The sequence below is a fragment of the Malania oleifera genome, chromosome 1, assembly GCF_029873635.1.
Source record: "Malania oleifera isolate guangnan ecotype guangnan chromosome 1, ASM2987363v1, whole genome shotgun sequence".
NCBI classification, from domain to species: Eukaryota; Viridiplantae; Streptophyta; class Magnoliopsida; order Santalales; family Ximeniaceae; genus Malania; species Malania oleifera.
In genome coordinates, this window is record NC_080417.1 from 76,772,189 (window position 1) to 76,784,572 (window position 12,384).

Sequence of the window (12,384 nt, forward strand, 5' to 3'; positions counted from 1 at the left end):
CCTCCAAGTCTGCTGTGTTTCCATCCTTTTCAGGTCATCGAAAGTTGGAGAGCAACGGTCGCAGGCCATCACCAATTTTATCCCGCAACAGTTATCATACTTATCTTGTTATATATATGTATCTCCTTTTTTCTAAAAATATTTCTTTTGTAAAAAATAGTAAAAAAAAAAGAAGAAAATAAACTTGTAGGATCAGGCGATCAACTGCTTGTAGAGGTTAATCGACCGCCCTTTACAAATTTCATCTCTTTTGTTTATTCCTTTAAAAAATTTTCCAACCCTGAACCTCTTTCAAAAATATTTTCTAAGGTTTATATAGAGGATTTAACCCATGAAAACCCTACTACTTGGTGCCTTTTCAAAATGAACAAACAATCATGCAATAATTGAAAAATAAAGAAGAGAAGAAAACGAGTGATTTTTTGTATTTTTCATTGGTATAGTTGGCTCTACAAAATAAACTACCTACATATCCTCCAAAAAGGAATCAAGCCAATATTAGTTCCAAAAAAAACATTTTTAATAACAATTTTAAGAAACATTTTTGGATTTTTTTTTATTTATAAAAATTCTTGAATTTGATTGATTTGGTTTCTTCCGCGGGGGAGGGGGGGGGGGGGACCATAAAACCCAACTTGAAAACTTTGATTTTTGCCTTTTTTAATCCATCCAATAATCACATTATGGATGGTTCATTAAAAAGCTAAATTTTCTAAAAATGATGTTTTGGTTTCTTTGGAATAAAAACTATAAAACCAAACTTGACTCTAGTTTCATTTTTAGAAAAGAGTCTTGTTGTTAATCCATCCAATAGCCACATCATGAATAGTTCATTAAAAATTTAAATTTTCTAAAACACGATTTAGCTTTTTTAAAGAAGAAAACCACGAAACTTTAAAAATGAGAATTTTTCTTTTTATTTTTTACTTTTTTAGGGTAAAAGTCATTCTTCTCCAAAAGACTCAACCAATATAATCACACATTATATAAGCATTGTAGCATTCCAAAATAGGTCGGTCAATTGCCTATCGAAGGTGCCAAGTAGAGGAAGAAGAAAAAGGGGTTGGTCGATCGCTCAGTTTGAAAATTTGTTTCTTTTCATTTTCCTTTAAATTTTGATAACTTCTTTTGAGTTAAGATTTGTTCAGTCAAAAAATGACTATCGACATGGTGAATGGATTAATGAAGGTGAGCTATTTTTTGGAAATATGACTGGAAATAAAGTTATGAGATGTGGCTATGATCAAGATCAATAAAAACTCTTCTAAGTTATCACAAATAGTGCCAAATTGTTGCTGCTAAAATATTTGTAGGTTTTATCACGATCTTAACCACCTCAAAAAAGAAGATAGAAAGACTTGGACGACCTAGGGTGTACTCTAGGAGGGGGAGGGGAGGGGTCACTCTAATACTTAAGTTTGGAAAATGGAAGGGTGTATATTGAATGACAACGGTATAAGATTAAAAATTTCTAGGATGCCTTACATCTTCTATAGTGTCCCTTCAATTGTGACATCCCAGGAGTGAAGTGCCCTAGGAGGCGAAGGCAATAAAAAAATAAGGTTATTTTTGGGAAAAAATTGGAGTTCAGAGTCGCCAAGCTGTCACAACGTCTCAGGAGCAAAGGTGCCCCGGGGAGGTAAAGGAATTGAAATATATTATTTATTTTTAGGAAAAATTAGAATTTGGAGTCACCATTAACCTTTTTTTTTTTCTTGGTGTGGTTAGAACACCTGATTACTACTCAATTAAGAATAGTAGCGATCTACATATACTAGGATCGAGATCGAGAGTTCGGTTATGCAAGGGGAATGTACTAGCAACCCCTATGCACCAGTTCTACAAACGACACCTAATTAACTAAGAATTATCCCAAAATTAAAATTTAATAACCTTTTATTTTACTCCTTTCAAATAAAAAAATTAACAAATATATACAATCAAACAAATATGCACATTTTTTATAGAGTATAATCAAAACGGGGTATGATTTAGGAATTGTCTTGTAAGACCTCTAGAAGTGGATATCTCATTACAAAAACCCCCCTCAGAGTCATTGCCCTTTTTTAAAATCATATGGACACACCCCGTTTAAAAATTGAGAAAAATTTTTAATAAAAATACTTCCTAATTTTTTAAAATAATTTTATGAACATTTTTTGTATTTTTCTAAAATTTCTAGGAGCTTTTCTCATTTTTCTGAGTCAAAATAAATCATAGTATTTTTCCTAACCTCAAAATATTTTTCCAGAATTTTTCTAATTTTAAAATTATTTTTTGTGATTTTTGTGATTTTTTTTATGAGTTTTCTACTATTCAAAAATTAAATAAATAATATAATAACAAAAATAAAAGAACTGGTTCAAATCGGTCTGAACCAGTCAAAGGGGAGGGGTATTGGTCGGCGAACCAAACCACGTGTTAGTTCCGGGTGGAGACACGTGGCCTTGGCTATATATATATGTATGTATTTATTTATTTATTGCAAGGGATGAGGTGACATCATGGCGACGTCACCTCTAACACATATTGACAATCGAGCAGATTGGGTTAATAAACATGGATTGGTGATGTGGCAAGATTTGGGCCATTCTGAGAAAGCACATATCAGACGGCCTAAAAGTGACCACGTTACGCTTCAGGTTAGCGGAAGAGATCATGTTGTGTGTCACCCATCGGTGGTGACACGTGGCCTCAAAACCTGACATATAAAAGGTAAAATTTTTCGTTTTTGGCCATTTTTTTCATTTCTATCCTCACCCAAACACTCTCTTATCTCTCACTTTCCTTCTCTCTCTACCTAAGAGCACCCTAAAACCCTAACCTTTCCCCTTTCTGTGTCTCTTAACCCTCTCCTTTTCTTGCTACTAAAACCCTAACCTTTCTAGTTTTGGTTCTTGTTTTACAAGGGATTAAACGCTAAACCAAAACTCTAGATCTCTCTCTCTCTCTCTCTCTCTCTCTCTCTCTCTCTTGGTTTCTCAATGAAGGCCCATAAGGTCTTCTGGTTTCTCTCTTCGTTATATGACCTGAAGATCCATGAGGGATCTGATTGGGGGTCTTGTGATGGTGGGTTTCTACAGAGTTGACATGAACTCAAAGATGAGTACCCCTTTCCGAACATGTTTTGCTTTTTTGGGTCCTGTGAATGTATGTGCTTCACGTACTGTTGTATGTGTGTGTGATTTTGTGTTTTGAGTGCTAGAGTGATTTTGAGCTTGAAGATTTGTGTGTATGTGATTTGGTTTGGATCTAATGATCTATTTGTTGGCTTGAATGGTTGATTCTAAAGTTTGTGTTCAAATTTGTGGCATATGTGCATGCCTAGTGTGTGTTCAAGTTTGTGTTCAGTGTCTGTTCAGTTCTGTGGGGTGTGTGAAAGGGTTTCAAGGCAAGTTGACTCGCCTGAAACTTGGTGAGTTTAGTTCAGGGTTGACTCAGTTGAGTCAACCCATTGGGCTAGTATAGTAAATGGGCTTTGACGTGTTTTTGAAAGAAAAAGGTCGACCTTAGGTTTGTTTTAAAAGATGGGCTGATACTGGGTCTTTTTTAAAAGATGGTTTGGTCTTGGGTTTTAAAAGTGTGTTCGGCCCCGGGTTTTAAAAGATGGTTTGGGCCTTGGTTTTAAAACTGTGTTTGGGCCCAAGTTTTACAAAATTGTCTAGGCATGGATTTAAAAATGGGTTCAGACCTAGTTTGTTTTAAAATATGGTTTGGTCCTGATTTGTTTTAAAAGATGGTTTGGGCCTTAGTTTGAATGTTGTGTTTGGGCCTAGGGGGTTTTGAAAAGAACGTGGGCTTGGGTTTTAAAAACAAGTTTGGGCCTAGTTGTTTAAAAATAATGGGGCTTGAGTCTTGAAAACAGGTTTGGGCCATAGTTTTGAATATTGTGTTTAGGCCCGGGGCCTTTGTGGGTTTCTGAGCTAAAAAACAGGATAGTACTGATATTTGGATTGGAAACTTACTGAGGTGTTCTACTATACTTTATTCACTGTGTTTGATCAGTTTCAAGAATTCTTCTACTTCTTTATACGAAACTGGCTTCTTGATTATTTTATCGGTTCCCCTGACTTTTTTCGATTGGCCTTCTCTAGTAGCTCTGGTGTGTACACTCTTCCATAGCAAGTTATACCTCTGACTCCTATGACATTGTTGGCACCCTCTTCCACATTAGCCTCACATTCATATTTCCACGGTACAACCTGATTGCTCTGATACGAAAAAGGGTCTAGGCATTGATTTCACCAAACGGGTTGGTCCCTCCTCCAAATGAGAAGAACTTCTTGAGTTTGGGATGAATGGCCGATTGATATATTGGGGGTGTTCTGGCCTATTTTCTACAATAGCATGGATCTCATCATTTCCTCTAAGGGTGTCCACTTCTTCCCATTTGAAGTCCATCAATCCCTATAGAAAATGCTGGAATATCTTGCATTTTTGCACGAACCACCCTTCTTTGTTTTGACATTGGCAAGACACACCCTTCGATCAAGTAGCATTTTTCCTTATCCTTCCTAAGATATAAAGCTTTTCATACACCCAGTCTAACGAGAATTGTTCTAGCTCCAATTTTCGGATTGTCCCCGGTTCATCTTCCAAAGCATTAATAGCGCCTCCCCCATGATTGGGCAAGGGGTCACCCTGAATGTCGGGCTGCTTGTCGTCAAATGTCAGCCATCCTATTTCCTTTAATGTTAGTACCTTGTACTTAAAGGACCAATAGTGGTCGATGGTATGGCTGGGAGAGTTGGCATGGTAAGCACCTCACGCATTAGGATCATAACATTTTGGAAAGGGGGGATTAACGGGCACCCCAGGATGGTCGAGATCATTTGCTCTCGATTAGTTGAGGGAATAATTCTGAGTATAACATAGAAATCAGATCCACCTTTTTGAAGTTTCTATGGAATCCTTTATCTTGTGTCTGAGTATTATGTTGTCTGGGTACAGGCACATGCCAAGGGGAAATAATCTGGAGTCATGCACCTGAATGTGCTGCTTGGTTAACTGTCGATTCATAATCAAAATTCCTTTTTGGCCACTAATTTCAGCCTCCATGGTAAGAGCATCCTTGGATCATCTAGGTTTCTTCTTCTTTCTTCTTATTGGCCTATTTCTTGGATGGGCTAGAGTCAGAATTTGTGCTTTTCGCTTTGCCTGTTTTGATGGCAGTTTCTATCCTCTCTCCTGTGGACACCACATCCATGAAATTTTAAGGGGTGGTACTGAGGAGGTGACCAAAGTAAGGGTCCTTGAGAGTGTCAAACAAGGAAATTGCCTCCTTGTCATCTATTGGAGGACATACCTAAATTGCAGCCTCCCTCCATCTGTAGGCATACTTCTTGAAGATCTCAATGGACTTTTTCTCCATATTTTTTAGAGACATCCGATCTAGTATCATCTTGATAACGTGATGGTATTGTGCCATAAATGCCTAGGCCAAGTCTTTCAAGGTACGTATCCTAGCCCTGTCCAACTGGATATACCATCTAACTGCCGCACCAGTCAAGTTGTCTTGAAAGCAGTGTATCAAGAGCTTGTACTCATCAGAATAGGTTACCATCTTTTGACAGTATAGGTGGAGGTGATTCAATGGGCATTTGGTCCCATCGAATTTTTAAAAATCGGGAACTTTAAACTTGGGTGGTAGGGTCACCCTTAGGACTAGGCAAAGATCACCAACGTCTATTGATTCGAATTGGCCAGTTCCTTCCATTGCTCAAAGGCGTTCTTCTATCACATCACACCGCCATTCTATTTTTGTTTTGTTTATCCCAAGATATGAAAATAACACTGGGGGTGTCCCTATAGCGAGGAACCCCTGAGTTGGCATTGTCGGGATGAATGGGGGCGCACTTTGCCCTAAGCCGTTTTCTGTGCTAGGAGAAGGTACCGTAGTCTGCCCATGGATTGGAGTGAATCCTGTGGCATGGATAGGGTCGAAATATATTTCTAAATCTGGGATTTATGCAGCTTTCCCTTTACAGGCATTCATTAGTAGTTCCATCATTTTGCCCATCTGGGTCTGAATGTCCTTGACATTGTTGTTCATCTCTTCTTGGCCTTATTCCAGGCCTATGAAGTGATTCTCCAAATGCTCACTTATTATTTTGGCCTTTCGTATGGTGTTGTAAGGATGGGCAATGGTCTCAATATTGATTTCTATCGTCTAAGCTTCCTTTTCACTTCTATGAAGAAAACCCTCCCTTTAGATCATGGATGTATGAATGTGTGATGTATAAATGTGTAATGCACGAATGTAGTATACTAATGCAAGAATATATACACCAAGGCATGTATGCAACCTAAGTTACTTTTACCAAGATTCATAGAAAAGATCATCATCATTTCATTAGAAATAGTCTTACTTTTGTTACTCAATAATATTCCGTATGCATATGTAAAAGTGCTCAACTCCATTCCTGATATACATTGTGAATAATCCAAGTCATTTCCAGATCAAACTGCCCCAGGTAAGCTCTTTGTTCCACATGCTACATGTCTTCTGCCATCTTTAGCTCGGATAGTGGCTCCTTGCATTTGACCCGCCATTTTGGATGTCCGATGTTCTAATGCTCGCAATTCAGATTTCCAGTATTGGGCCTTCTGTATGTGTAGCACGACCCTCTGATATCTATTTTGCAATCGATTGCATTCATCTCTCCATTCTTGCCATTAATTTTCTAATTCCTGTATGCCCTAGGATTTCCTTTTATTTTCAACTTTAGTATCCTTTAATAATTTAGATTTCAACTCAACTTCGACCTGAAGTGCTCCCCCTTTCCTTCTTAGCGCTATTATTTCTTCCTGACCTTGTAGTGTAGTGACCCGAAAATTATAATAATAAAAGAAAATAGAAAATAATGGATTTTTGGCTAAGGCAGGAGAAAACTGGCGATAGCTTTCTAAAGGAGCCACAAAATTGGTGACAATTTTGGGAAGTTACTACGGCCGAGTAAAGGTAAAATGGTAAATTTTGGAGCCAGTTAGTCGAAAACCGATGATGATTTTCTGAAGGAGCCAGAAAACCATCGATGGTTTTTGGCTGTAGTGCTGAGATTTTAAAAGAACCGAGAGCTCATTTGAAGGAAATAAATTTTTCTTTTCCTTCTCTCTTTTACCACCTACAAAACCCCTCTCATTCTCTCTACAAATTTCGCTCTGTTAAGTCTTGTTTCAACAATCAGGAACCACCACAGGGCTCCTGAGAAAATTCTTTATAACGTAGGCGGAGCAGAATTTCAATTTGGGGTTTTGGGGCACCATCCCAAAACTGAAGTAAAGGTGTTATTTGAGTGTTTTGGGTTGATTATTTAATTATTGAAGGTATAAACTTAGATGTGAATGTATTTTTGAGATTAAATTGAGAAATTGGGATTTTATATACTTCAGAGTTGGTATATACACCGCATGCAGGCTAGGTTTTCAATGGGTGTTTTTCCTCAAGGACCTAGGTAAATGATAAGTAGTTTATGATTCTGGAAATGTGAGTATGAAACTATTCTGGGAAATTCAGTTGATTGACAGGGAAATATATGTATGTGTGTGTGTGTGTGTGTGTGTGTGTGTGTGTGCGCGCGCGCGTGTGTGTAATTTTAGGATTATGGAATTACAAACGCCATGGGTGTGAGTTAGCAAGTTTATAGACAAGCTTATTTGGCTAGGTAAGGGAAATATGTTATGTTAATAAATTCATAAATTCAATTTGTAAACTATAGTATCTGTTTATTAAGATACAGGGTTTAAATTATACAATTTTACAGATTTCAAAACATGATTTTTATTAATTGTGTGGCCTGAGTAGATATTTGTTCAGTTCAGAATTTATAAAGTTTTTCAAAATACCTTTATTTACAGTATTTTTGGCATAAAAATATGTTTTACCAGATTTTACAAAATTATAAATTACAGATATTATACAGACAGATATTTTACAGATAGATATTATACAAACAGATATTGCACAGACAAACATTGTACAGACAGATATTATACAGACAGATGTTTTACAAATTGATACTTTACAGTATTTACAGAATACCATGATTTTCCAGAATTAGAAAACCATAACACTCAAACAGTGCAGTTTATTCAATCAGATAATACAGAACAGATATATAGTTATTTTAGTTGGATATTACAGTATTTACATATCAGATTTATATTTTTATGGTTATTTTGGAATCATGATGAAATAGCAAGATAATTATACATTAGTATTATATAGTAGCAGACTCTGATGAATTATTTCAGTCAGATTCAGTTAATAGAGCACAATACTGTTGCTATTTCAGATCAGAGTACAACCACATATTTCAGATAGTGTGTGGATTTTCGTCAACTGTGCCTTTAGAGGGATTGCAGGCTCCCCAGAAATCTGGGTTAAGGTGGCCGGTTTGATGAGGGAGAGATCAGTTACGGTGCCTGGAGGGATTGCAGGCTCCTAAGTATTCTGGATTGAGCAGACCGGTCTGATGATTGATAGAGTATCAGCTAACTTATCCTGGTGGGCCAACTAGAGTTAAGTCCTGCCTACGGGCCGCACAATCCTGTCATGATAGGTTAAATCATAATGTGCATATTTCTAGAGTAGTTTTCACAGTTATATATATACAGATTTATTGGATCACACTAAATATATTATAATACTATAGTATGATTAAATAGAAAACTCAGATATTACAGATGTATTTTAAACCACATAGGTGTGAGTTACACAACATTATATTTTATATGATATCTCAATTCTGTTATTTATCAGTAAATTATTTATGTAAACTCGGTTGCCACACACTAGTAATAGCATATTTCTTTTTACTAAGAGTTGTCTCATTCCAGTGATTTAACATTTTTCAGGTGATCCAACTAAACGAACAGATCAGGCTTGCAGGTAGAGAGGTCATCTACATAACCTTGTCTGTAGGGTAAGTGTTATTAGGGGGTTGTATTTTTTAGTAGCATTCAGGAGTTTTTTGGGTAGAAGATGTTTGGATGATGTGTAACTATGTATGTATATTTTGGGAGATACTGAATTCTGGTATTGTGTATATGGTTGTACAGTTTTACATTTGCTACTGCATGGGTATTTTAGTAATCATTACAGGGTATCAAAGGTAAATTACAGTCTATAATTTTTTTTTAAAATGATATAAAATTTCAAGTCGTTACATTTTGGTATCAAAGCCTAGGTTGTTAGGTTATGTAGACTCTAGAGTACAGCGGAAAACAATACCAGAATATTGGAATGGAATTTTGAGAAGGATAGAATAGAATATTAGTGAGTTAATGTTGGGAAACTAGGATGGGAATTTAGGGTTCTATTTTGCAGTCTAGAAGCAGGAACTTTGGGGTGGTTTCTGTGTTTTTCCTAGGGTGACGATTTCAGGAAAACCATAGTAAACTATCGTCGGTTTCTTTTTCTATATGGTAGGACTAGACCTTAAATTAGTGATAGGAGGTATGGGGAATATTTTAGTTAGAGTAGTATTATGAGATTTGGGTTTTCAGAATAATTTGGTGTTAATACAGGATGGACCTTGGAGGTAGTGGTGCTTATGCTAGTGGCGATGACAGCGCATGACCCTCCAATATGGGCAGCAGAGACTCAAATGCTGTTTTATGCAGCATAGCTTAATAGGTCGTGGATGAGATTGCACGGAGCTCTGGGGAGCAGGGAGGCCCGTTTGGAACTCAGTGGTGTACCATAGAGAAGTCCACAAAAATGAATCCTCTAGCATTTTCAAGGGCAGCTGATCTTGCAGTTGCTGAGAACTGGATGCAGGAGATGGAGAAAGTACTGGCAGTGCTTCATTGCACCGATGAACATAGGGTCCTCTATGCCACGTATAAGTTGATAAAAGAGGCTGAGAGATGGAGGACAAATACCAGATTACTGGAGGAGCAGAGGCTCATACCAGTGGCTATGACCTTGAGTTAGTTTAAAGAGATATTCTTTGACAGATATTTTCCCTCCACTATCAGAGAGGCTAAAGTGCAGGAGTTTCTGAGTTTGACTCAGGGGCCATTGACAGTCCAGCAGTATGCAGCAAAGTTTATAGAGTTGTCACGATTTGATCTATACATAGTGCTAGATGAAGCTAAAAAGGCTAGGAAGTTTGAAAGAGGTATGAGGCGAGATATATATAAGCAGGTGGCAGTTCTACAGATACATGACTTCTCTGAGTTAGTTGATAGAGTCACATTAGCAGAGGAGAGTGAGCAGATAGATGTGGGGGTACTGAGCCAGAGGAAGAGACCCACGCCTACAGGTTTTCAAGCGGGTTCTAGTCGGGGCCCATAGAGAGGAGATCGGTATAGAGGAGGCCAAAAACAGATGACAAGACACCAAGGGATTTAGGGAGAGCAGGCTTACCTTGTTTATCCCAGATGTGGTCAGAGGCATCCAGGTGAGTGTAGGATGGGAGAGAATGTATGCTATCATTGTGGGAGACCCAGTCATAGGTTTTAGTCATGTCAGGGACCTCCGGACCAGACACCAATTCATAGACAGTTCCAGGATGGTTACCAAGTGCCCTGTGGAGGTTAGCAGAGAAACACAACATCGGTGAGAGTCTATGCATTGACACCGGGAGATGCTAAGGCTGCTGGAGATGTCGTGATAGGTATAATTACTACTTTACCATATAAAATTGTTGTTTTGTTTGACACATGTGCCACTCATTCTTTCGTGTCATCGGGGTATGCTAAGTTATCTGGGTTTGAGGCATAGTAGTTAGATTTTGAATTGTTAGTAGCCACACTGACTGGATCAGTAATGAGATGTAGGAAGGTACTTAAAAATTTTCCAGTGGACATTCAAAAGAAAGTACTACCAGCTAATCTTGTGGTACTAGACATGCAGGGGTTTGACGTGATATTGGGTATGGACTAGCTAGCAGTTAATCATGCCAACATAGGTTGCCATCGAAAAGAAGTGATTTTCAGACCCCCCCCCCAGGTGAGCAAGAATTCAAATTTATGGATTCACGTGTGCATGCCTCTCCACAGTTAGTGTCGGTGATTCAGGCGAGGAAGCTGCTTCTGGATGGTTGCTAGAGTTATATTGCATATATAAAGGAGATGCCAGAAGAAGAACGGAAACAGGCTAATATTCCAATAGTTAGAGAATTTCCAGATGTATTTCTAGAGGAATTGCCTGGTTTACCACCAGATCGATAAATTGAATTTACTGTGGATTTACTATCAAGGTCAACACCAATATCTAAAGCATTGTACAGAATGGCTCCAGCTGAAATGAAAGAATTGAAAGACCAGCTACAGGAGTTGATGGATAACGGGTTTATTAGGCCTAATGTGTCACCTTGGGGAGCACCAGTCCGATTTGTTAAGAAGAAAGATGGGACTATAAGGATGTGCATAAATTATAGAGAAATAAACAAACTAACGGTCAAGAATAAATATCCTTTTCCCAGAATTGATGATCTATTTTATTAGCTCCAGGGGACCTAGGTCTATTCTAAGATTGACCTTTGTTGGGTTACCACCAGGTAAAAGTTAGAGTAAAGGACATTTCAAAGATAGCATTCCGAACCAGATATGGGCACTACGAGTTCTTGGTAATGTCGATCGGATTAACTAATGCACCAGCAGTGTTTATGGATTTAATTAATCGAAGTATTTTGACCAATTTGTTGTTATATTCATTGATGATGTACTGGTCTACTCGAAGAGTTTTGAGAAACACAAGGATCATTTGAGGCTGGTGTTATAGGTGTTAAGGGAGAAGAAGTTATATGAAAAATTCAAGAAATGTGAATTTTGGTTGAGGCAGGTTGCTTTCCTCAGGCATGTGATCTTCGGGGATGGAATATCAGTTGATCCGAGTAAAATAGAGGCTGTAGTGAATTGGGTGAGATCAGGAAATGTCCAGGAGGTCAGAAGTTTTTTGGGTTTGGCAGGCTATTTTCGATGTGTTGTGGATGGCTTCTCCAGATTATCTAGTCCACTAACACGACTCACGATAAAAAATGTGAGGTTTGAATGGACAGATGATTGTGAGCAAAGTTTTTAGGAATTAAAGCAGCGGTTGGTTACTGCACCGGTACTGTCTATTCCATCAGAGGGGATGGATTTTTATATATAGTGATGCATCTTTGAATGGACTCGGATGTGAGTTAATGCAGCATGGAAGAGTTATTGCCTATGCATCTTGACAGCTTAAGGAATATGAAAAGAACTACCCTGTGCACGATCTAGAGTTAGAGGCAGTGGTGTATGCTCTAAAGATCTAGAGACACTATCTTTTTGGTGGGAAATGCGAGATCTTCAATGATCATAAAAGTTTAAAGTATTTCTTCACCCAAAAAGAATTGAATATGAGGCAAAGAAGATGACTTGAACTCATTAAAGATTATGATTATAGGA

At 37.9% G+C, this 12,384-nt stretch overlaps 1 protein-coding gene across 1 annotated transcript; it reads left to right on the forward strand.

Moving 5' to 3' along the window:
* The first annotated feature begins 2,504 nt into the window (after positions 1–2,504).
* Positions 2,505–10,300, forward strand: LOC131144469 (uncharacterized). Its single transcript, XM_058093179.1, has 3 exons — positions 2,505–2,642; positions 9,638–9,932; positions 10,032–10,300. Exons 1-3 carry the CDS (start codon positions 2,505–2,507, stop codon positions 10,298–10,300), a joined length of 702 nt encoding a protein of 233 aa, XP_057949162.1.
* The last annotated feature ends 2,084 nt before the right edge of the window (positions 10,301–12,384 follow it).